Raw genomic sequence first — 27312 nt, 5'->3', positions numbered from 1 at the left:
ATAGTAAATTATGTAATTACATGTAATATAAATATTTCACTGACAACTAAAGTTTGTTTGGCTTATAATTGGTAAAAATTATTCAGTTTTTGTTACTGCGTGCATCAATAAAGTCCCAACTTACGATTGCGTAAATTCACATAAGTGCACGCCAGCCACACATTACACAACATGCAACTAGCGTAAGTGCTGCACCTAAATATGTGTACGCCATTCTACATCAATACACAATGTTGCGAGTCTCATTTTTTTGCCAATTATAAGCCGAACAAATTAAGCAGATAGTGTCTTTTTACATGAGACATCTGATTCCTACCTGATCCATAGACATCAGTGGTCCTGTATACATATCCTGTTCTCTACTATCAGTCACATGATTGAGTTGGAATGTCACAGTCCTCCTCCTGCCTTGTGGAGGATGCTTCCTTCCCTGAGCCCTACTTGGTGAGGTGTCCTTCCTTACTGGCATTGGAGGACGAGGGCTACCTGAGGAAGGTGGAGGGGTGGGTTGAAGGATCTTGGAAGGTGGAGGGGATGAGGGAGGTGAGGGATGATGAATACCATTGGGTATTGATGAAGATGTAGCTGTGATTTGAGAAAGAAAACATTTCTTGAAATTTAATTTTTTTCTAACATGAGTGCAAAGACACATCATAACACTGCTGGAGACAGAAATTTTCAGTGTCAATGTTGGTTATTACATCAAAATAGGTGCATCTAGTTGTCCAGATATACATCCTACTACAATCATGGGAACAATGCTGACATACGTTGACTGCCTTTTTTTTGTGAATCTCTGCCCCTGCTCCCTCAATTCAATGTTAGACAAAGCCATGTTTTCAAACTGGTCTGTGAGACCCTCCAACTTTGTAAAATACAGGGCAGAATACAGGACAGAGTCTGTACTTTAAATACATGACAGCCTTCATATTATTGGTATGGTATATGCAGTTGATTTGTTTTGGGCTTTTTGTTAACTTTTTGTTGTTGATTGGATTGTAGTGACCCCCATATTACATATTCAGAACCTCCTCTGATGAGCTTCTCAAAAATTACAGCGCATTGGTGACCGGTAAGCTATGTATATTATAGGGGCAAAGACTACAACTACTGCACTAAAAACTTCGGCAACTCAAGGCAAGTAGTTATTGATTTATTGATCAAATACTGGTTTTCCCTCATTTTTGACTGTAAAGCAGTATTCAGACTTTTTATTGTACGTACCAATATTGTATGCAACATATCTATGTTATTTAATCTATTGCCATTCTATTTCCAGTAATGTTTAAATTCTAACGAATGTTTGCTGACGTAAAATCGATAATATATTTCTACTAGATATTCAGAACGTCCTCTGATGAGCTTAAGGGGGTACTACACCCCTGGCCAATTTTGTGCCAATTTTTGCATTTTTCTCAAAAATTACAGCGCATTGGTGACAGGTAAGATATGTATATTATAGGGGCAAAGACTACAACTACTGCACTAAAACTTCGCAACTCAAGGCAAGTAGTTATTGATTTATTGATCAAATATTGGTTTTCCCTCATTTTTGACTGTAACTCCACAACTGTTGTCTGTGCTGAAATAAAATTTCCAGTGCAGTAGTTGTAGTCCTTGCCCCTATAATGTACATATCTTACTTGTCACCAATGCGCTATAATTTTCGAGAAAAATGCAGAAATAGGCACAAAATTGGGCAGGGGTGTAGTACCCCCTTAACTGACCAAAACATATTTCTTGCATAATTCAACTTTGGGTTGACTTTGTGGAGTTCATGGTCAAAGATACTATTTCTGAACTGTCATCGATTTAACCCCATGGCACTACTGCCTTTCTTATAAAGCCCCTGATTGGTTAATTAAATAATATAGCCATCTGTGTGACCAATCAAATTGGAACTGTTAGACTTCTTGGCAATTTTTAATCCCTTTCAGCCCTACTGACTATTCTTACCATATCTCTGATTGATCAATACATGATATAGTCCTATTTGTAACCAATCAATCAAAATAGTTTTTAGATGACTATAATTCGGACATTACTGCCCATGGGGTTAAGTTGACCACTTCTCTCTCTATTATATACATTAGGGATGTAAAACTATTAACCCCCTGAGCACTACCTGCTGATCTAACATTGCCTCTGATTGGTCAATTATATGATATTTTCACTTTAATCACCAATCAGAATGGAGCTTTCCATAAAATTCACCCCAATTTGCTGATTGGGCCAATTGATAATGAAAGCTTCTTTTTGGCCAATCGGCAGGTAGTTCTCATGGGGATAAAGCACCATTTGGGGTTTCATTAAGCACCATTTGGGGCTTCATTACTATCTTTTTGACCCATTTGCGACAACTCTGATGCCACATTCATTTCATTACTTTTATTATATCCTGCACCATTTTGTTTTTTGTATTGAGGGGGTGACAACCATAATCAGGCCAATACAGCACACAAGTGCACCGTGGAATCATATTTCACACAGCTATGATAGAAACCAATTTATGATTTTGTAAGCTTACCTGATGAAGCAGACCTAGTGTCAGGTGTTGATGGTTTAGTGTCAGGTGCCTGTGAGTCTTGCTTCTCTTCTCCTATGGTACTTACATCAGTCTCATCAATCATGCCTACATCTATGTAAAGACATTAGGTGATGGTTAGCATCAGTATTAGTGATACTTTGGGAAATGGGCACTTCCAGTTCAAATCCATATACCCCTATGGAAGACATGAAATTAATCTTCCACACAGGGAGTGTGAATTCAAATGGGGTTACCTGAATGTGACTCCATTGTCACATGACTCTTCCATAGGGGTGTATGGATTTCAACTGGAACATCCCATTGAACTCTTCATATCAATACAAAATAGTTAACATCTGCAATTTTCAACTGTTTATACTACAACCTTCTTCAGTGGAATGACCCAGCCTGAACTTCTTGATGTGTGACATAAAGCTCGAATCATACACCTTTGGTAATTATGGCACCACTTAAAGCAGTAAGTTTACTGCTTGCTTGAAAATGAATTATTTGGGGCTACTTTAGAGGTCTCGACACGGCCACACTGAAGCCGCTTGGCACTGAAAACTTCTGAAAACACTTCTTTGAACAAGTTCATTAGGAATGTTGATTTCAACTGTGGATTTGGTTCACTTTAAACAATTCCAACTAAAGACATAGGTGATATACTCATGTTTTCAGTGACTCAACAACATTGTTGACCAACTCATCACATCTTCTACAGTGGTTCCTGTTCCCCATAAAAGGAGACAGTCAGATGTGATGAGTTGCTTATCTGATGAAACCACTAGTGTAGTGGTGAAAGGTCACTTAAAAGTGAGTATATCACCTACATTTTTAGTTGGAATTGTTCAAAATGAACAACATACACTGTTCTCGAAACACTGCAATGAAGTGCAAAGCAAAAGAATGCTGATAAGATGTAGTAGGATGACACAAAGGTGTAATCTTAAATATGACAAAAATTATTCATTTTGTTCAATCATCACTATTCCATGATATAACTTGGCCTCTTCAGAAAAAGTCCCCAACTAAAGTTTGTTTGGCTTAAGTTATAATTGACAAAAAATACTCATAACATTGTGAATTGATATAAAATGGCGTGCATGCAGTTAGGCGCAGCACTTGTAAACACACATTTTCAGCAACAGTCTTCAGCGGTCTGCCAATTTGGCGCAGTTTATGGCATATACGTCATCATCACATCGGCACCTCATTCACGGAATTTGCTGATAAGTAAAGTTGCGCATTGTGCAATAATGCGTGATAGCCGCGCGCTTATGTGAATTTATGTGAGGGTAAGTTTGGACTTTAACTCACACAATAATAAAAACAAAATAATTTTCGCAAATTCTAAGCCTTAAGATCAAGACACATGAAGAGTCTAGCCACAAAATGGGACACACACCATTGCTGCCTTGAGTTATTTTTGTATAAATATGGACAAGTGTTATATTTTAGTGCTCCTCCAATAGCCATTGCAATGGTATCTCCTTATAAGAAGAAATGATAATATTTTGAAAACTACACAAAGCAGCCTGTGCTTATATCACATTTTGCATCCAAACTTTTCACATATTTCTATGAGATGAATGTGTTAATTTTCAAGATGAACAAAGTTTCAAGAATGGTTTATTCCAGTTGAAATCCATACACCCGCTATGGAAGACACAACCTTAATCTCACACACAGGGAGTGCAGACTTCAAATGGACTCAGCCATATATTGGGAGGTAACCCCATTTAAAATTCACACTCTGTGTGGGAAGATAAAGGTCATGTCTTCCACAGGGAGTATGGATTTCAACTGGAACAGCATAATGTGAAAATGTTGTTTGGACATACCTGATGAAACATATGATTGAGTACATGTAGTCTCTGCATCGACACCCTCTTCACCTGTCTCATCACCTTCTGTGTATGGTATACTTTGTGTGGCAGTGGTTGTGTCAGTGGTTACAGTCACTATGATGGTGTATATGAATACAGACAGATATGAACACAAAATGTGCAACAAAAACATAACACAATGAAATAGTGTGCATTGAAAATGATGAAATAAATTGCAACAAAATGAATAACAAATAATATTGAAATGATTACAACAAAGTTGACTTGTGTAAATAGGGATTCTCAATAGGCATCCCACAGGCCAGATTCGGTCCGTAAACCAATGGTGGTTGACCCTTGACAGTAAACACAGCAAAACAAGGTGTATTTGGCCCTCAAACACAGAGTGGCCCACAAGCAAATATAAGGCCCCATGTCACAGAGGAAGTTGCCCAAAGTTTTCCAAAATTGTCAAAAATGGCCAAAGTTACTGCACATTGTGCAAAATTGCTCAAAGTTGTCATTTGACTTTGCCAAATTTTTGGCAAGTTTGTCCAACTTTGCATTAACATTGAGTAATTTTGCGCAACTTTATGCAACTTTGAGAAACAGTGAATAACTTGGCGTAACTTTGCACAACTTTATGCATCTTTGAGGACTTTGGTGCAACTTTAATTTTAAGCAACTTGGAACAAATTTAGGCAACTTTGTGCAACTTAACAAAATGTTTAGGCAACTTAACGCACCTTTGACAATTTTGGACAACTTTGGGTAACTTCCCCTGTGACATGGAGCCTAATATAATTGAGAAGCCCAGATGTAAAGTATGCTGAGGTTTTCTGACTTGGCAACAGAATACCATGAGATACAAGATAGTTTCACTTACTTTTAGAGTCTTCTCTTACAGGAGAGTTTCTCTCACTCGTCTCCTCTATAAGGGGTGAGGCCCTTCTACCAGACATCTCAACTTCATCAAGTGATGATTGCAGGTCATCCCCATCACTTGGCTAGTATGTAAGAAAATATAGGAGGAATGCGATTGAATTGAATTTTTAAAATAAAAGAGGGTATGGTGGCATAGTGGAATAAGGTAATTCAACTAACGATTGTAAGCTCTGGGTTGCAACCTCGGCTCCGCCATTGTGTAGTACACTAAGGTAAGGCCATTGGCCACTTTTCGCCGTCGTAGTGTGACGTCAAAATTGATCATTGCCAGGTCAACTGGTTCACGCTATATGTGTTGAGAACCAAGATCAAAATAATCGCAACACAGAGTTGCTAACAGGTGTGCAAACCAAGTATGAACCAGGTATGATGTATTCATTACGACAGAAAATTGACGCTCTCTATCCAGGTGTATAAATAGGTACCATTACTTTATGGCGGGACGGTACATGGACTGAAACAGGCTGTACTTCTAACGTCTTGAAAAGTGTCATATTGTGTGAACCATTCTGACGATTCACAAATGCTACTTTTGTATGAAATGGGTTTTGTTCAAATATGATTTTATTTGGTTGTTGGAAGTTGGAAGATGTTGCCCCATTCCACAACACTAATTGATTAGACATTTAATCAAATGAAATTTGAGGGGGACCCAGATTTATACCAATTTTCCCATGAAAGTTTGGCTCATTGTTTATGGCCATAGTTAACACAATTTTGCAACAGTTTTACAAAATTTGGAAAAAACGGGGCTCCAGTGTAGGTAACATTTATTTCGAAAAATAATGACAAAATCACTCATTTTCATCCAAAATTGACCAAGAAAAAGTTTTGTCTTTTTTTATTCATTTCTAATATTTTTTCTTTTCAGTAAAAGTCCATGACCCCTGAAAAAGTGCTCGCGACCTAGGTAGTGACCCACAGTTTGGGAAGCCCTGTCTTAAGTACACCATGTATCTAAGTAGAAAGAATGAGATTAACATAACCATGTGATTTCCATATACTGATGAAATGAGAACACCACCACCTTATGAATTCCTAAGAATTCAATGCCAAAATGTTTGCCAAAATCTTGGCACACATTAACTATAACACATAGCATGCATGATTATTCTATATAATTATTAGTTTTAGTAATTCAGTCAACTTTGCATGCTTTATCCATTAGTAATCAAGACCCAGAGTATAATAGAGAAAATTTGTTTCTGTTCATTTTGGTTTGCCCTTTTATTTTAAGTTATTGATGACGATTAATGCTCAGCCATATTTGAGATATGCTTTTGTTGATTCTTTTATGAGTTTCAAATTAAGAATTAATAATTCTTTAAGTTAAACAATTAGAAATTGAACAAACCAATATGATCATCCGAGCATTCAAGCACTTGAGAGACAGTACATGTAGAATAGATTGTGTTGATAGATGCCCATGACCGTAGGGTTTTGAATGCATATATGTGATGCGATCAAGCTAAAAGAGTCTGATGTTGATCAAAATCAAAATTCAGTTTTCAATTTCATTTTCAGATCTTCAATTTGCTGAAACCCCCATCATCATTACACATTTACTGTCTAGAGATATGGCCATTAGTCGGTTCTAGAGATGTGGCCATTTTAGTGTTGCTCAGAACAATAAAATACAAAGGAAGTTGAATTATTGGCTATATCTCAAAATCAATATTCCCGACATCCGACTCATTTTGCTTGATTGCATCACATTATATGAATTAAGAAACCAACACCAAACCCCAGCTTTTCGAAATTGACACAAGTACAATGTCATGATTTCCACATACAACTGAATAACCAGATTAATACAAACTGTCCCTTTGAATCATACTGACTGTAGATGGCATCATAACCAAATTTATTGCAGTACTAAGCCAGTAAAATTCTATGCTTGGCAAATCAAGCTGCTTCACAGATAACATAAGGACAGTTTCAAGTAAATACGGTAATCGTCAGTATGCACAAATTGCAATGGTACTGGGCTATTCCAATTGAAATCCATACACCCCTATGGAAGACATGACCTTAATCTTCCACACAGGGGGTGTTGATTTCAAATGGAGTCACCCATTCAGGTAACTCCATTTGAAATTTACACTCCCTGTGTGGATGATTAAGCTCACATCTTCGATAAGGAGTGTACAGGGGCGGATTTAGGGGGCGCAGCCGGCGCGCGCCCCCTCTATTTTTTGACTAGCAAAGGGCGCCGGTAACTTAAAAATACAAAATTGTAAGAAATTAAAAAAAGGAACAAATTCGCCATGAACAGCAAACAATGGGCCAAAACCGTTGAGTTTTCGAGGGTAACCCCTTTAACACATTTTTTCGTTGTCGACCAAAAGGCCCCCTTTATCAAAAATTCCTGGATCCGACCCTGGTGTATGTGTATGAATTTCAACTGAAATAACCCTATCAATAAAGAGGTAGTCCTCCCTCTTTTTTATTTTTGTTAGATGGCAATGTGATAGGCAACCAGTCTGATTAAGCATTATACAGATATTAATTGCAATGATATTCCTGCTATAAAGCTTCATTTGACTATTCAAAGAGTTTAGGCAGAAGCAAAATGGGAAAAACACAATGGTTGCCTTGTGCTATTTGTTTTATCAAAATATTGATATATTCTTTTTTTTCATGTAATTATCATAAATTTTCAATATCATATTCAAACTAATTGTGTCAGCCAAATTAGCAATTAGAAAGATCTCATTGCATAAAATAGCACTAATAACACCATCTTAATTTGATAGTTTGTCTCAAAGTCCTTCCCACGTTGCGGAATGCATTTTTTAAAGAATTTTTTCCTTTTTTTAATCTGTGGAATGAGTTTTTTGACAAGAATAGACCCCATTTTCATCTCTCAAGGAGGTTTCTCTGTTGTCAAGATGAAGAATTTGATTGAAATTTACTATTTAGGCTATTTTGACGTCTGGCGATGTCAGACATGAGATTTTTTGTGTGGTGGATTTGAAAAAAAATAAAGCAGCACAAAAAAAAAAAGAACAATGCGCAAAAAGCGGGCGATTTTACTAATGCGCGCCGGGCTTAATTGAGACAAACTATTAAATTAAGATGGCCTAATACAAAATTACACAAGGCAGGCTTTGCATGAAATCTTCATAATAATAGTATGATTCATGTAGAGATGCATGGTAGCACTTTGCCAAGCAAATCACTCAAGATGTCGTACTTACTCTGCCTGGCATTACTGGTTCAAAGGCTGACAAAGATATCAATGAACCTCCTGAGAACTCACTATTACAACTATCCTATAGGTTGAAATCAACGATCTTTTATAAATGGATCATAGACTAATACAGACTAATCACAACAGGTCACGTCTCAGCATCACCCTATAATGAGGGCCAATCGTTATCATCATGTATTTTTACAGTCTTTTGCATAAATGCGCAGACACGCAACACTGGCGTGATTGTTAGACACGCATGACCAAACAATCGGCCCACAAGAATATGCCAGAATACAAAGCACAGAACTTTGACTGTTGGTATAATAGTCTGTATTTGTCTACGATGGAGACCTTTAATTAATGCGTCCGTAAAATTGTTCACTTAGAGTCAAAATGTGTTATCAACTTTTCTACAAAACACTTGTTTTCTCAAATTAGAAGTAAGCCATAGACTTGCAAATTTCAGAGAAGCACAACAAAAGCACATTCTTTCCTGACTTAATTCTAAGTTAAAAAACGATTATAATTTATATAATTTCAAAATATGATGAAATTCTCATTATTTTATGACATGGGATATATTAACCCTAACACGCCTGAGCACTACAAAATACTACTTGATATATGCGCTGTTCGTGAGTGCATCCCACATGGTGTGATGACGCAATCGCCCTAAGTGATTATAGGCAGTTTCGCTGGCTAGCGAAGCCCAAGACCTGTGGCAAAGTGTCGCCGACCCAGTGCTTGGCATGTGATGTGAGGGGTCTCGGGTTCGAATCCCACCCAGAGCAAACAACTTCTTTCTTTGTTTTCTCTCTTTATTCCTTCCTTCTTTCCCTTCCTGTCTCCAAAAAGCCCCTGGTGGGTTAGGGTTAATGGAAAGGTCATAACTGCCTGCACATAAACGTTGACACCCCCCCCCCCAAAAAAAAATAAGTGGAAATGGCTGGATTAAACAGGCAACATTTGGATCTCTAGGCCAGAACTTAAAACCAATTTTTTATGAGCACCAAGTTGATATTGGAACCACATTTGTGACTCCTCGCCACAACTGAGCCCGGATGTCGTCAATCATCATTTTGAGATATTCAACCAAAATATTCTGCTTGAAATTAGCTTTAAAATGATGTATATCATGTCTATAGTACTTGACATTTAAGTAGTGAAAAATCAATAAAACAGTCAATAAATCCTTTCTTTCCTATTGTTTATTGTTAAGTTCGATGGAGCATATCTCAATAGTGGCACTGGCGACATCCGGGCTCAGTTGTGGCGAGGAGTCACATTTGTCTCATGGGTAGCGGATTGCATCAGCATGGTATATCGTACTAAGTATTAATTTTTTTTTTGGTAACACAGTAATTATTGCCTAATAAAGTTAGTTTTCAACCTACCGTAGACATCTCTCTAAGCAAGATTGGAGGAGAGCCTGGGTGAGGATCCTGCCCTGTACAAAAATGCTTCTCAACCGTGTCAAGCAAAGTCTGGTTAAACCAAGATAAATCTGTAAACAATTAAAAAAAATGATCAAGTTAAGAGTATAAATGATATAATGATGTATATTCATACATAGCGGTAAACATAAATAAAAAGCAAAATTAAACTTCTACACTACTCAAATTTGGTACCCACACAGAGCACTTTCACCGGGCCAACCGGCATCTTCAGTATATGCTACTGCTCTAAAGATTTGCTGTTGCTAGTGATGTTGTTGAGATACCTCCGATGACATCATCTACACCTGTGATGTCATAGGAGGTGTCTCAACAACATCACTATCAACAACAAATCTTCAGAGCAATAACATTTGCTGAAGACGCCGGATGACCCGGTGAAGCGCTCCAGTGGGTTTACCAAATTTGAGTAGCGTAGAAGTTTAATTTTGAGATCAATAATGTTCATCCTTTGAATAAAAAACAATGAAATCCAACAACCCACAAACAAACACAAACTCTATTAAATATATTGTAAAATGGACCTCTTGAAAAACAAACAAACAAATAAACAAAAACTTTGACCCAAAAACCCCTAATCAGGTATCATATCCTTGTCAGTCACCAGCCACATATATTGAAGTCCATTTATTGCTGATTCATTATTATTTTTGTTCACACATTAATGCAACAAACTAAAGTCCAAGCTGATTTTCAAGCTGTTACCAAATAGGATTGCGTAGGTTAATAAGTACAAGTGGTAATATTTATGTGTGTAATTTGTTGCACTTTACCAATGTTAACTTACTTTGCTTGTTTTTAAATTCACAATTTTTGAGTTTTCTTACGTAGACTTTTATAGGCCTTAGTATTAAAAAGAATATGATGTGACACAATCTGGTCCATGAGGGACAAAGGAGGCAAATTTGAAATTGAAATATGGAGTAAAAAAAAACCCAATAAAATACATAAGAAAATACACATCACAACACTTCAGAACTTTAAAACCAACTTGGGTATTTTCAGTATAATTATAATAGTCTAATGTTTGTATAAGATAATAGTTATTGTAACTCAATATTTGAGAATGCCTTTTTTGGACCCCTTTTTAAGTGAATATTATATTATTTTAGGTGAAAATTAATGATCAGCAAAAATATCCTTTTTTATAAAAATCAATCCATTTAGATTTGACATCTCATTATTATCATACAATGACGTCCGACAAATTATAACAGCCAGACATTGCCTCATTTCAAATATATAGTTTTAGTTTTGGTTTTGGTTTTGGTCACGTGGTTTCCTATTGTCCTGCCTAACCACTTGAATCATAAGATATCGAACTCATTGTTTCTACCTTTTGTTTAAAACCGAACATTTGTGTCAGTCAGTTTCGGTTTTGGTTTCAGTTTCTTATAAGTGGTGTGGATCGTAAAATTATTTGATTTGAAGTTACCTACTCTAAGTATACAAAAGAAATGTTTAAATTTCGCAGTGCAATATTCACGAGCAGAAAAGTCGCACAAAGCAGTCTACATTTGAAAGCATTGATTTACTTTGAAAGCATTGACTTGAGACTACGAATTAGCCTAAGCTGATTTCACTGTGAAAATATATAGACCATCGAAATATTTCCACAGACATTACAATAGCCACTTGACAGATTATGACTTCATTGATATAAACACTATTATGCACAACTCTATTTATGTGCATGTCGCATGACGGAAGATCAATATCATAGAAAGCTGGTTTAAACTAACTTTTATTCAATTTATTTATTGGAGAATAGAGAGAGAGATAGAAGAGATCGCCAGGGAAAGAGGGTGTGTGTGTGTGTGTGTGTGTGTGAGGGGGGAGGGGGTAAGGGTAAGGGAGAAAGAGAAACAGAGGGGAGAGAGCATTGGAAGTGGGAAGGGAAGGAGGGGGAGAGGGGGGCTCAAGAGTGGAGTGGAATAATAGGGAAGAGTCGATATCGAGTGTGGGGAGTGGGGAGGGAGGAGGTTATATATAGGTGGCGGAGGGAACATAGGTAAGAGGTATGGGTTGTGCTTTCCGGGGAATAATCTAATTCATAATCAAATCATCTACATCATCATGCATCGTTTATATTTCAGACAAATAAACAAAACACCCCCTCCCACCCCTCAATATATGCACATGATTTCTACATGTAGGCCTAGGTCTCGTATATATCCATCTTTTTATATGTCTCAACGATGTCTATGCATAACTCGGGTGTAATTTTATGGTGTCATGGAAGTGTGCCACCTACGGCAAAAGTCGCCCGCGTTGATAAATATCAATAATGAAAATGTTAGCACAATAGGCTATTATATACGTATGGTTATAGGCCATTATACTTTTGATTATATATACCCTCTTGTGTCCTCCCAGCACAATAGTGTTATGATTGCATACCAGTTCATCTCCACATTTTAATCCCTTGATTTTTGGTTTCTGAATAATAGCGAAACCAAAACTATATATTTGAAATGAGGGACTGTGGTATGACAATCATATCAATGGCCCAAATGTTAATGTCATTCCATATATGGATATTAATTAATCAAAATATTTCATTGAATTTTATGACCTACATACGCAGCAAACACAAAACCTTTTCTAGAAAATGTTGAGTTATATAAAGGGTATATAAAAGGTATAAAATGTTTAATAACATTCAGAAAACATTTTTACAAACCTGATGCAAAACAAAACATTCTGACATAATGTTATTTAAAAGTTGACAATTTGGCAAAAATGTTTGCCAATAATATTTTACAATAAGATTTTGACAACATTTTAAAATTGTTATAGTGTTTTCCCATATAAATTTTTTTTTTAATTCATGACCTTTATAAAATGCAAAATTTAAATGTGTTTAAAACTTTTTGACCAAAACCAAGATGTGTTTATAACATGTTTATAACTTTTTAAAAACATTCTTATGTTTGCTGAGTATGCGTCGTAAGTGTGATCCTGACTCCACATCGCAGCGCGATGCGATGCTGCAATGCTTTTCAAACATGGCAGCATCTCGCGATGAAATTAAAATGTACATTTTAATTTATTGTGCGATGTTGTCTCCTTTTAAGGTCATTCTACCGACCTTGATTTTCCAGCAGCCAATCACAAGCGTGCACGGCTACGATATCGCAGCGCGATGCGAAAAAGTTGAACATTTTTCAACTCCATCGTGGACCGAAATTTCCACCGCCCGATGAGAATTTTCATCGCTGAGCTCGTAAAAACCTGGCTCAGATACAGTTTTTATAGCATCGCATCGCGCTGTGATGTGGAGTCAGGATAAGGTTATATAGCTTACTTGCAGATCATCATATTTTTTTCATTTTCCAAATGACCATGGGTCAATTATTTTGATTAAATTTTGTTGATATACAGAAAATTGAGCTACGAATTATGATCATATTGTAAGAATTTGTATAGCTTTCACTATGACATTTATTATTGCATTTATGGATGCAAATGTGTTTTTTTTTGTTGAGGTTTTTAGCATGATACCAAGTATTGTTTACCTTGCTCATTGACAATCCTATCTGAGTAAGTTCTAGTAGCTTCATGACACCACAATCTGACTACAGCTCTCATCATCGGAGGTAACATGGCTTTAGCTTGACGATCTGCACCGGGTCTACCAATACGACGACCTACAAGAAACAATGAAACATAATATTAATGTTAACGATGATGGCATCATACAACTCTTATCATTAGAGATCATGTGGCTTTAGCTTGACGATCTACCCCGGGTCTACCAATACGACGACCTACAAAAAACAATGAAACATAATATTAATGTTAACAATGATGGCATCATACAACTCTTATCATTAGAGGTAACATAGCTCTAGTTTGCTGTAAGGGTGTGAGTGAGTCCCGGGAATTCGAGTCCCGCCCGATAATCCTATTACCCGGGTAGGAAATTCCCTGCCCGGGTACCCGAAATTTAAAAATTAAAAAAAATTAAAAAATTCAATTTTTTTTTTTTTTTTTTTTAGGTCAACCATGATCCTAGCATTTAGGTCTAGGTCCAGAGACACTACAAAACCGAAAAAAACTTTGAAAAATTTTTTTTTTTTTTTAAATAAATTTTTTTTTTTTTTTTTTGCAATTTGGTGCCGGTTACCCGCCCGAAAAAATGCGGCGGGTACCGGGCACAAAATTACTCGAAAATCACACCCCTAGTTTGCTGATCTACCCAGGGTCTACACCGACCTGCAAAGAAACATAATTGTTAACAGAAATGACATTATGGTCTGACTAAAATCATTGGGAGTCTACCAATACGACGACCTGTAAAAAACAATGAAACATAATGAATGTTAACAATGATGATGGCATCATACAACTTTCATTATTAGAGATAACATGGCTTTAGCAAGATGATCTGCCCCGGGTCTACCAATACGACGACCTGTAATTAACAAAGAAACATCACATGAATGTTAACAATGACAGCATCATACAACTCTCATCATTACAGGTAACTTCTGATCTACCCCAGGTTTAGATATCCCAGGAGCCATTCAGCATATGCTTGAAAAAAGGTGCTTTTGTGAAAGAATATGGAAAGTGTGTTCATTTAGGAGTCTTTTCAAACACTGATTTTCAAGAAAAGGCGGGGGTATTAACCTGTTTAGGGGGCTATATTTTAACTAACTTAATTTTAACTTGTTTATTGGGTCAAATGTTGTGTGAAATCAGACTAAATCCTTTAAGTTGTTTGAACCATCAACTTGATTAGAACACTCCCATAGACATGCAGGGAGCTCAACTGTGCACTGCTTGCACAGACATTTCTAAATTGATCCCATTCTTTTATTTTTCAATATTTTTCTGCAACAATTGGGGAAGTTAATGCCAATTATATTTTGTAACTATCTTGCAAATTACAGCAACATAACTTATTTCATTTTCCTGTAAGTGCGAGTCAAAATTGGTCCATCGCCACAGTGCGTTTAATTGCCAGTGGCTGAGTTCAGCACTGCTCAAGAATGGCACAAAATATTCATGTCAATAATTTCAGGTGAAAAGCGTGGCCTACTGAGCTGTAATTTGGCAGAGTTGCCAGTAATACCTCTATCATACCCTCTGTAAAAGGTTAAAAAATTGAACAAGTAGATCTCGAGTTACAAATTAAATCACCAGCTTCCCTTTGGAATTTCCATACTCCTTTCGAATCATGCTAAGAAGACACCTTTCTGAACATAAATGTGAAGTTTCGTGCCCATTCGATGTACTTTTCACCTGATTTCAACCCTAAACGTTTTCTTATATTTAGGCCTATACCATATACAACTTGCTGCTGGCTATACCTTGTTTAGAACTTTCAAAAGAAGTACCTGAATGTGCAACCATAACTGTTTCAAAATAGCCCTTGAAAGTCATGCAGGTAACTCCGAGGTCATGTATTGAATTGTTTTGAATGAGGAATACTATGGGAACCAGCACCTTTTGTTAGAAGTCACGCATGAGCATGATGAGTGAAGTGGATAACCTTTATTGTTGTGAATGAGTCAATGACCTTCAATGACACTTAAGATTTAATTTGCATACACCTACTAATTGGTCATATTAAACCCAATAACATTGAAATTTTTGGTTGTGAAAAAAAAATGATTACCTGGACTTTGATTTTGCAATTTTGATTTTGTGCCATATCGGCCATCTTGGATGATTTTTGGCAAAATGTTCTCTAAATGCATGATTTCAATGCCTCGGTTTGAAAAAATAATTTATGCCATTGACTAGTAAAGTGCCATTTCGTAAGAAACTCCTTTGATACTTTCACAATATGCTTGTTTCATGTTTGCATATATGTTAAAATAAAAAAATATATAAAGGTAAATATATGCTTATGCCAATTTTGCTCCCAATTGATATTTTTGGACCTTGTCATTTTATTTCGTTCCAATGACCGGTCAGAATGGGAAACTTTGAAAATTCATAATTCCAAAAGTTTTTGACCGATTTTGACAATTTAACCACCAAAATACTTCTATTGATGAGTTCTATCCAGAAAACAATATTTTGTAGCAATAGGGGCAACATGAAATTTTGATGGTTATCCCTACAAGTTATAACATTACTGTTAACACAGATGAGCTCATAATCTGTTGGTGGTAATATGGCTTTAGCTTCACTCTCTGCCCAGGATTCTACTAATACAACAATCGGCCATAAAATATTCAAATACAACATGAATATTAATCATCTGCATCCTTTTGCATAAAACCTAAATAATGTGCTCGTTTTCATACTGTAAAAAAAGTAATTTCAATTTTATTTTTAAAGTGTCCTGTTTCCAGACACCTGCTCATTGTGTTTGACGAATTGCATACATTTTTCAGTCTTTATAATACTAATTCCCTTTACTGAGCAAGTTTCATCATATCAATAAACATGACCAGCTCTACCCCCCCCAAAATAATTGCAAGTTATTTTTCAAAAATGTACCATTTTATGGAATCAATTTACAAAAAAAAGTTACAAATCACTTTAAGAAAGTAGCTAGGCAAGACCATTAAATTTATTTTTCTTTAAAATCAGTATTTGTTAATGTGTCAATGTATCATCACAATCACAAATAGTTGCAGGTTGAAAACAAACCTGTTGAGTCACTTCTTTTTGTCAGCATGTTTACCATGTCTATAGTGTATTTCTGAATAGCTCTCCATGTCATTAATTTGTTGTCACAAGCTTTTCTCTATTAGGCCTGGCAAAGTCGATTTTGAGTTTCCCGTCGCCCGCCCGCACTTCATTTTCGGGCCCGCACTTGAATTCATTATTGCGATTTTCGAAAAATAAAAATAAAATCTTATCATTTTTGCAAAAAAAACCGATGAAATCCGTGCATTTTTAGTGGAAAAATCAAATTCAAAACATCGATTTCGCTACCGGCAGTAAACTCATTGCGGCCGGTTGATTGGCGTCTGATAGTGATAGCCTAGATCCTGTAGGCCCGGTTCGCAACGCTTTGTAAATATGTTGGCGTCGCTGTCCTTTTCCACGCGTGCGTATCATATACTGGACTGATAGATTAATGCTGTCATGCAGATCAATGATTCTACAGTGCTGTTCGCGAAATCGCACAATGAATAGTGATGTTTGTGCGAATTTTAAAAAAATATATTGATTCTGTTATTTTTGGATTTCTTTTCATAAATATCAATCATATATTTTAAAATAGTACTTGGTATCGTTTTACATTAATTTGACTGTACAAAAATGGCAAAATTTATATATTTCAACTCTGCTCTATTGTGACACTGTTGCACACGAAATATGCGATTCGAACAAAAATATTTTTCAATGTCTGATTTTTTAATTCTACAGTGCTGTTTGTGACTTTGCACAATATCGTTGTTTGTGGTAATTAAAGAAATATATTAATACTGTTAATTTTATATTTGTTGTCCCGATTGATCAATTATTTATTTTTAAATAGTATTCGACATAGTTTTAAATTAAATTTAATATACAAAAAGAGCAAAAAATTATTTGTGTTTATGACATTGCTGCAAGAACTATGCGGTATTCAACATCAACAAAACACGTACACATGGGGGTTTCCCTTTAATTTTGTTGGCGCAAGATTCGATAGTGGAGCTGTAAAAACTTACCAATTCATGAATTGCAATTGTTTCGTATTTTGATTTCAATTTGATGGGACTTTGCTGACGTTTGTATTAAAGATTTGTCATGTACATATCAATTAAGATATGCGACAGTGGTCGTACTGTCATGCAGTGGACGATATCGCATGTCAACGTCAACTGGATAATTTCAAATTTGTACTTAAATCACACAAAATTATAAATAAATAAGAAAAATAATAGTAAAAAGAAAGGAATTGGTATCAATTTTGACCTTGCAGCCTCTTTGCAAGTTTATATCTTGCCAGTTAAACATCCTTTGAGTGAGTGAGGAATAAATAACAACGTGTTTTACACTCGCATTTTGTCATATAATGAAAGTCACGAAAATAATGAATAATGAATAATGAAAAAGTTACCTCACTTGTTTTCAAAAATTATGTGACGGGAAACTCAAAATCGATTGTTCGGGGCCTTATACCCTCACAGATTTAAGAGGATATTGGAGAGCACAGATTTATGCGGACAATGAGAATTTCCTTATCAAATAGTGTGGGTGTCTCAAGGATCCTATCAACAATACATAATGTTTGTGTTACTAAGGTTTCATCAAATTATAGTCAAACACCACTCTATTCAGAAATGATCGCCAGTGCATGAAAATCTGATTACAACTGAAAAGCAGGTCTTGTCAAACCTTATGGTTGATACTCTGTTCAGAGAATATGACTACTGGTTCGAGTTGTTTATTGCTTTCCATGCCAGCGATTCTGATTTCAATCATTGGAACTGGCAACCCAACACAAACTACCAGCATTGCAGCATGAGTATTAAAACTCTCATATGCTCCAGTGACAAATCAGTTTGAAATTTCATTTTACATAGGCCTGTGTGCTGTATTCCAACAGGTTTTATTAACGATCATGCAAACTGTGGTCCTTCATAGCAGAGTGTGGAATTTCTATAATACTCTAGTTTCGGTGAGTACAATGTATATTGTTCTGTTACTATACTCATTTGGTTGATTCCTTGAACTTATACTAGCTGGGACAACAATGAGTCAAAAAGGTGTTTCCATCTAATGTGTAGGCTAGTCCAAAATATGTTAAATAATATAATGAATTACATAGAAATTAAAACTTAAATCATAGTATATGTTGATCAATGTTGCATATTTCTCCCTTCCTAATAACTTATATGAGTACCAATTTTAATTTGTAATGTACAATACCATATACTGTATATTGTTGTGATATTTGCCCAATGACAGATAGTAACCCATGTGTATATTAAATGAATTGTATTTAATCATCCATATGAATGACTGCATAGTACAAAACCTTCTCACACACATGGTAAAAGTGACTGACACAGGCACTATATACTGAAATATCTTGACAGCTTATTCAAAGCTTTTAGCCAGGACATTTAACATATTATTTGACCTAATTCAGGTTTTTTTTTAGGGGGGCACTCATAAAAATTATGAAAATGAGATTCAAAGTGGAGAATTTACACACACAAGTATTTAAAATCAGTGTATCTGAAGTCAAAATAAATCAAATTAGATGTAATGGTGGCAAATTTATTCAGTTTATTTGTAGGGGTGCTAAGGGGAGGTAATTAGGTCAAATATGATAATTCATTCAGAATACTATTGGGGTATTTGCCCCCCCCCCCCAATATTTTTCCTTCCCCCAGTTTGCCCCCCCCCCCTTATGCAGCAAATTTTCCCCCCACCCCCTAATTCACTTTGCCCCATTAAAAATACATTACAGAAACTATCGGTAATGTTTCATTAACAAAGTTACTTTACAAAAAATCCCAAATTAAAGCTTGCATTTTTCTGTAGTACTACAAGAAAATTGTTGTAACAGTTATTATTGTGGGCTAAATTTGTATAAATACTGCACATTTTCATATGATGGGTGCATTTGATAAAGTAATTTTAATGCTGAGTCCACTCGAATGACTTCATGCAGTGTATGTACTGTATGTGATTAGTCAAAAAAGAAACACAGAGAAAATAATAAATAAAAAAATAAAAACACCATATAATATAAAGCAAAATACAAAACAATAATTTCAAGATTAGTTAATCAAACCAATATCTTCATATTATGTGATATGTATCTACCTCTATCACATACAAACCTAGAATTATGTGGTTTGTTATTAAGTTGGCCCCACAACAAAAGTTTGTAAATAACAAAGGTTTGTAATTACAAATAATATGCATTTGAAGTCATTAATAAATAATTCATAACCTTATGTGCAAATTACATATAAAAAATGTTGCCAACACAAATGCGTCAATTGAGAACACTGCATCATCATCATTGTCATGTGACATGTAGAAAGTGATGTCATATGGACTTACCAGCTGTAACAATTGTCAACATTATCATCGACCTTTTTCCTGGACATATTAGGTAAACATGGTAAATGACATCACACTACCAAGAATAAATGCGTAAATATGCTAATTTATACCAAGTTTGGGGCATAAATTTTGAAATCCCATCAAAAAGTTGGAAATCAAATAATGGTAATAAAATAATGACAATTATTAATTTATTATCATTTCTGTTATATATTACGTAAATGACGCCAGTGCTACTACCAAGAAGCGGTACAATTTAATAAACCATTATTTTTGGATCATAAACTTTATATCCATATATCAAATGATGTCAATATCTGTCTGTCACCTTACGTTGATGATGATGATGCCAAATCAGATGACCGGTTGGCTGCATACGATATGCATCCATAGACCAGCTGGTCTTATAGGCCTATACATATATGAGGCTGCTTTATTATTCACCAACACTCACTCATCAGTCATGTGCATATACCGGTATATAATATCATATCATAAATATAATATTATTCAGTGCTTTTTACGACCATTACAACATCTGATTCTAGGAATGGAAACATTTTTTTGGAGATTTGTGAAGTGTTGTAATGAAACAGCCTATTTATTGCAGGTATAGATTTTCTTTTACCGTATATTGTTTGTTAGTAAACAACAGCTCCCGTTTTTATTCTTAAGCAGATAGGAGCTGCAACATCTACAGTTAAACACATTCATACAAGCATATCATTCTTGTCATTGTCAACTTGGTCCAAAATATGTGACAATTCTCCCCCAAGTCAGGTTACTTCATAATCTTTTTTTAGCCATCTCTCTTTGTAGGTCATAATTTGATAGGATTTTACTTTACAATAAAGCCCACACTCCCTATTTTGGATACACTTCAACTACTCCATCCATCCAACCCCACCCCAGTGAGCACCCAGCCAGTGGCGTAGGCAGGACCTTTTCAGAGGGGGGCAAGGCAAATTTCCAGGGGGGCAAACTTAGACGAAAATGGTCAAAAATGGGCTAAAAATTACAAATTACAAAAAGGCCTCCCACGGGGGGACCTTCATGATGGGGGAGGGGAGGGACTTCTCATAGGGGCACCTATCCCCTCCCCCATTGGCAGCACCATTGCACCCAGCTCCCATAGTTAAAGGTTTCTGGGCACACTTTGGACTTCTATAGTGCAAGGTACTGCAGTAGATTCAGAATTTTAAATCAAAACACTCCTTTGTGGTCAAATTTCCTTTGCCTGGTGAAAATATGTCTCAGCTGACACAGAAGCTGAAATTCATGGAATATTTGATTTCAAGGCTCTCTTTGATTGGCTACCTCTTTGGTACTACTAGTTTTGCTCCAAATCTGACCTGTATTTTTCCACCCAATTAGGAAGAAAAACAAGCAAGCTGAAATACCATGACATATCCCCTCTGACACTAGTCTGAAGAGCAACTGACAAGAGTGTGTCTGTGAGCGAACCCTTCTTCCCCACCAACCGTGAGAAATTTCTCAATATTGGGACTTTGCCCCCTTGGAATGATCAAACTGGTTATGCACATGGCTACTCAGTCCCTCAATCAATTGCATAAGTATGCCACTGAATGTTACCCTTCAACTTGCACTATTAATTGCAAAATGACATTACAATGATTAATGTTTACACCTAACAAGATCCGCCCATGGGCAGAGTTGGTGATAGAAATCAATCAATTAATTGATTGATTATTGGTTTTGTTTTATTATGAACAATGGGCTATTTCCCAATTTATTTGTTGTTCTTATGATTACAATTATCATCACAGAGATGTTCAGAGAGACAGAGCCTTTTCCATAAACTTTAAAATGGGAGGGGGTCTTGACTTTGGATAGAGGCTAGGATTTGCAACCCCCCCCCCCCCAAAAAAAAATAACAAACTTGACAAACAAAAAGTCTCCAAATGCAATGTTTTGGATTTTGAAATAATTTCTGCCCAAAATGGAGCTAACTTTGCTAAAATTCCAGAAAATTTACACAAATTTAGCCAAATTCCAGTATGTTTTTTGCAAACTTTAAAAACCAATGAAAACAAGCATTTTTACAGCATTTCAGAGAGAATTGTGAAAAAGAACCCCTTCTCCAAACCAGTATCCACAGCTAAATCTGCAAAGTACCACCCAAATCTGTTGCACATCCCCATACATTAAGAACCCCCAGGCTAAATTTTTTTTTAAAGTGTCCTATTAAAGAGGGTCAATTGACAGGTACACATACTATTTATACTGCATCTGTTACTTTGCCTGCATTGATTATGAATAATAATCATGATAATTACTCATAATAAATTATCAGATTTTCACAACTGATTAATTAACCGATATTTTTCACACATTTATTCCGACAGGAATAGCAATATGGCATCATGGATATGGATCGTACGCCCTTGGTATGTTTGACAGATGATCCTATAAACAACTCCCAACGTCATCTGAAAAACGATACTTATATTAATTAGACGGGCTCACCAGCCATAGACGTATTTGTGTCTGATTTCCATACACCAGTTCACTTTATAGTTACAGGTTGTGCTACTATAAAATGAGAGCTGTTATTTACACTGGTAAGTAAATTTGCTTTTTTATATTTGTTTTTAATAACGTCCATGTTGTAAGTAGATAACACACTGTATTGAAATACTGTTATTTGGTTTTGCTGACATACATAATAATACAAATATTATATTAAATGCCGTGATAAGTAATTTTAAATGTCACAAGACAAAAACATCTAAACAGTGGCAAAATTGATCTAGTTTTTGAAAATGGATGCTGAATAAAAAAATTAGATGGTCTGTAATGTATTTTTGAAAAACAGACCATTTGTTTGTATAAGGCCCACAATTTTGTAAAAAGTTCATTCAAAAATAAATTTCAATCATGAAATAGATGGATTTGTACACTTGTAGATTAAAATATTGAAGATTGTTTGATTTACAAATCCAGAAATACTCAAAAATATTTAAACCTTTGCTGTCTTTGCTGATGGCTTCCTCAGAATGGCTACTGGGAACCACTCCTTTTCCTGTGTTGCTTAGTTCTTCTATGAAGTGGATCTTATAGAGAGTAACTTCAGATGTCTAAGTTGTCTCTTTTGTCCCCAACCCACGTTCAAATCTGAATTGCTTCTCTGATAATCCTTATTTGTTGGTTCCTATCGGTTTCATGCACCTGAGGCTCCTCCAGGTTTATGACATGGTTCTCTATTGCGATGTTGTTGGTTATGACTGATATGTTCATTTAGAAAGTTGACACTGTTTAAGTCTATAGTTTGATCAGCTTATAATTGGCCGGAATATAAACCCACATTAAGAGTGATATAGTTGACCTGTCTGGACAATCAGCATCAGCAGTCTTTTGAGGATGTTATGTGGTTTCATGGCTACTGATATATTGTGTTAAGCAAATGTACATAGGAGCTATAAATAGGAGTAATATCACACTATTATATTTTATTTTTCCAGATAATTAAGAAGCTCAAAATGGCCGAAGTTGGTCTAGCAGTACAGCACTCCGACCAAAGACTAGACAGTGGGGTATGGGTAAGCAGTAGTATCGACAGTGACAAGAACGGCACTCCCCCAAATGATGTATTTGAAATTGAAGCAGTCAACGGAGACTGCATCACCAATAAACTTCAACGACAACTAGCGACGGAAAGAACCATTTCCACCAGTAGCAGTGTTGAATGTGATGACTACTACACTAAATTCTACCGTCAATTTCTATCTTGTAACATTTGTCGGAGAGCCTTCGACGATCACGATCGAGTACCCAAGTACCTTCCATGCCTTCATACGTTGTGTTCGAGTTGTGTGCAAGGGTCTATCAATGGCTGCCAGAAACGCATCACTTGCCCTTTCTGCAAGAAGGCTGCTTCAAAAGACATCAATAGTTTACCGACTAACTTTAATGTGAAACAAATGCGAGAATATCTTGGGGTTGACGATGATGTTGCAGTCGGTAGATGTAGAAATGCAAGCATAATTGGAAAGAGCAGAGCATTTTTATGCGAAGGATGCTCCAAACAAGCCAGAGCAATTGGCTGCTGTGGCACCTGTATTCGTTATTTATGTCGGGAGTGCATCACTTCGCATCAATTCAATACAGGATCGGATGATCATGAGATCCTCATTCTGGTTGATTTGAAAGAGGATGGACATAAAAAGCTACAAGAACAAAGGCTGTTTTGCCCCATGCATAATAACCAACCAATGAAACTATACTGTAACGGGCCAAAGTGTCAGATTCCTCTTTGTGAACTGTGTGCTAAGTTTGCTCATAGAGAGCAAACCTGGCACGAAGTCCTTGATCTTGCCAAAGTAGCTGAGAAAAGTCAACTTCAGCTGCGCGAACGCATTGAAAAATCTCTCAGCCAATGGGATCCTTTAGAATCCCTCCTGGTGAATATTCATGAGGAGTTGGATCAATTAGACTCAAACGCTGCTCAAGCAGAGCTAGAAATTACTGCATTTTTTGCTCAGAGGCGCAGTGAGCTTGACAAGCGAGAGCAAGCGCTGATTAAAGCAGTTCATGATTCTAAAAATAACATGTCCCAACATCTGAAGAAACAGAAAGAAGCAGCTGAGATGACCATTGCCAGTGTCACAGCAATGTGCAATTTTGCTGATGTGGCCTTAGAAGAAGACAGTCAAGTGGAGACTGTGATGGCATTACAGAGACTGAAACCAGTCCTTGATGTCCTGGCAACCAGAGACTTCCACACCAAGCCACTGTCCAACTCTTTAGTCAAATTCAGACACGATCATAACTCGGCTGAAATATTCCACAGACTTGCCGTAAAAGATCTTGGTAAAGTACAAACCAGCGATGTTGTCCCGTTCTCACCAACGCCACAACACGCCCGCATTTGTCAATCTTGAATGCAGCTTGACTATGACGATGACAGATGTGCATGGTCAGGAGAGCACCTGCGGTGGCGCTTATATCGCGGCAGAAATTACCGATCCGATTGATGAGACTCTACCTAGTTTAGTGCAAGATAACTTGAATGGCTCCTATTGTGTAATTTTCACACCACAGATGATAGGTATTCACAAGCTCAAGATATTGGTTTGCGATGAACCCGTACAAGACTTGGACATCCAGGTCTGCAAGCTTCATGTCGATGCGCAACCTGCTACAATTGGGAACGAAAGCGTCATTGGAATACAAGCCACCGATGAAAGCGGTAAACGATATCACCTCCCAAAAGGTATGGATATCAAAGTCTCTCTTCTAGATCCAACGCGTCAAGATCTCCATTGTAAAGTGAAGCACAACAAAGCTGGCACTTACGACGTCAAATTTGTACCAAAGAAGATCGGCAATCACTACCTTCAGATGCTAATCGATGATCAGGCCCCTAATATGGACCCTCTAGATGTGGTTGTTCACAAGGTCATCTACTTATCCTCACCACAAACCACAAACTTCTATGAGAACAACAAAAGCGTAATAGTCAGCAGTAAAGGCCACATTTTTGTTGCTGATACTATCGACAACAAACAAGTTGTTGAATTCAACGGTCATGGGCAGCACATACACCATTTCCCTGTCATGTACAAAGACAACTGTCTCCTCGCAATGGATAAGAAAGACAACATGACCGTGTTGTTTACAAGCAAGAAGTGTGCTGTGGAGTACGACAAACAAGGAACGCAGCTGAGAAAGTTCACGACACCAGAGATCAAGAGTCCTGTTGGATTGGCTGTTAACTCCACTCATGATACTCTCATCCTTGACAGCTTAGACTGCTGTGTGTACATTCACAATGAAGAAGGTAAGATCGTGCATAAGATTGGAAGGCAGGGAAACATCGTAGCCGACCTCAACTATCCCGTTGCGATATGTGTTGATACCTACAACCATATCTACATCAGTGACAAAGGTAACCACTGTGTGTTACAACTGGATTTGGAGAAAGAAACCCAGCGACAGTTTGGAAATCGTGACATGCTTCGTCATCCCGGTTCCGTCGCCATCACTCCGGATAATTTCCTTCTTGTGCACGATGAGCGTCTCTCCCAGGTGGTGCATGTCTTTGGTATGAAGTCTGCACAAGTGCTTCGATCCATCAAGGTACATGGTATAGCTGGGTTTCGTGAAGGGATCACAATAACACCGGATTGGTATTTCATTAAAGTTGATCATAAGGGAGAATGCCTCAGAAAGTACACATATCGATGATAGACCAAGGAAGGCTGCATGCGGGCTTTGGGTGTTGTCCTTTTCTTTGGAAGAGGAGTCCCAAATACATCAGTGACTAGCTTCAATTTTGTATGACCTCCCTCAATCTTGGATTGAAAAGTTTTATGACCCCCACCTTCTGCTCACATAGACCCATAACAAATTATTCAAAAAGGGAATGTATCATTTATGAGCTCCCTATTATTAGTTTACTCTGCATAGTGTGCAGAATTTTGATTGTGACTACAATTCTGACCAATGTTTTAAATGACATTTTCAAGTCCTTTGATAATTCTATAACCCCCTACTTTTGGCAAACTAAAATTGTGATCTTCACATATATGGGACCCCTCTTCCAAAGTAAAGACAGCCCTTTAGCTAACCACCTATCCATTCATCAGTTTGGAGAGGCACTTTTTTCAAACACACAAAGGTTGTGGTATATGATAAAAATATTTTCCCAAAAAGATGAAGTAACTGATGAAGTTTCAGTAACACATTAATTTAAAAAAACTAGCTGTTATTAGTAGCAAACCAAAGACAAAATGAATTTGTATTTTTCATCTATATATATTTATATGTCATGAAATAATGTACAAAAGCACATACACCCCCACATCTAACACACCCCCACACCCGAACAAACACACACTTTAACCTCACATAAAAATTCTTTAAAACAGAATTTATAATACTCTGTAATATGCTAATAATATTATACAAATATTAATTGTCTATGAGTGTGATGGTCGAAATATAATCACGAGGTGAAAGATGGATTGTTCCATTCCACGAGCCGGAAGGAATGGAACAATACATCTTTCACCGAAAGTGATTATATTTCACCATTACCTAATTTTAGACAGTTAATATTTGTTTTATATCACTCATGCATAAATTCTATGACTAAAATACTATTTAAGGTAGGAAATACATTTTTTCATCAACATAACACCATGTTTTGCCGTGATATACTTCACATTTTGAGGTCCACCCCATAACTAAATCGGCCAAGAGTCAGCGCACAGCTTGGCACAGGCACACTACGGCAGAGCACTATGATGGTAAAGACTATCACACGGAGAGGGTGATGGTAAAAATGATAAATGGCAATCAACCAATGAACTGTCTAGAATTTATGTATGAGTGATATAAAATATATTATCAAGATAT

General features: G+C 36.5%; 2 protein-coding genes across 2 annotated transcripts in view; one reads left to right on the top strand and one right to left on the bottom strand.

The window, feature by feature from the left end:
- The window catches only part of LOC140150820 (dynein axonemal heavy chain 1-like), a 77822-nt gene extending 64227 nt beyond the window's left edge, over positions 1-13595 (bottom strand). Inside the window, 7 exon segments of the mRNA XM_072172958.1 lie at positions 317-585; positions 2528-2638; positions 4372-4491; positions 5243-5363; positions 8502-8576; positions 9892-10001; positions 13470-13595. Coding sequence (XP_072029059.1) covers positions 317-585; positions 2528-2638; positions 4372-4491; positions 5243-5363; positions 8502-8576; positions 9892-10001; positions 13470-13557 — 894 coding nt within the window. The 5' untranslated portion in view covers positions 13558-13595.
- A 4812-nt stretch (positions 13596-18407) lies between these two features.
- On the top strand, positions 18408-26582 carry LOC140150819 (E3 ubiquitin-protein ligase TRIM33-like). The gene is made up of 3 exons (XM_072172957.1): positions 18408-18529; positions 22299-22514; positions 23415-26582. The coding sequence occupies exon 3, from the start codon at positions 23433-23435 to the stop codon at positions 24831-24833; it is 1401 nt and encodes a 466-aa protein (XP_072029058.1). The 5' UTR covers positions 18408-18529; positions 22299-22514; positions 23415-23432; the 3' UTR covers positions 24834-26582.
- Positions 26583-27312: the final 730 nt, after the last annotated feature.

This window comes from Amphiura filiformis, chromosome 4 (assembly GCF_039555335.1).
Source record: "Amphiura filiformis chromosome 4, Afil_fr2py, whole genome shotgun sequence".
NCBI classification, from domain to species: Eukaryota; Metazoa; Echinodermata; class Ophiuroidea; order Amphilepidida; family Amphiuridae; genus Amphiura; species Amphiura filiformis.
The sequence above is the reverse complement of the archived record's forward strand: the minus strand, read 5'-3'. Positions and strand labels throughout refer to the sequence as shown.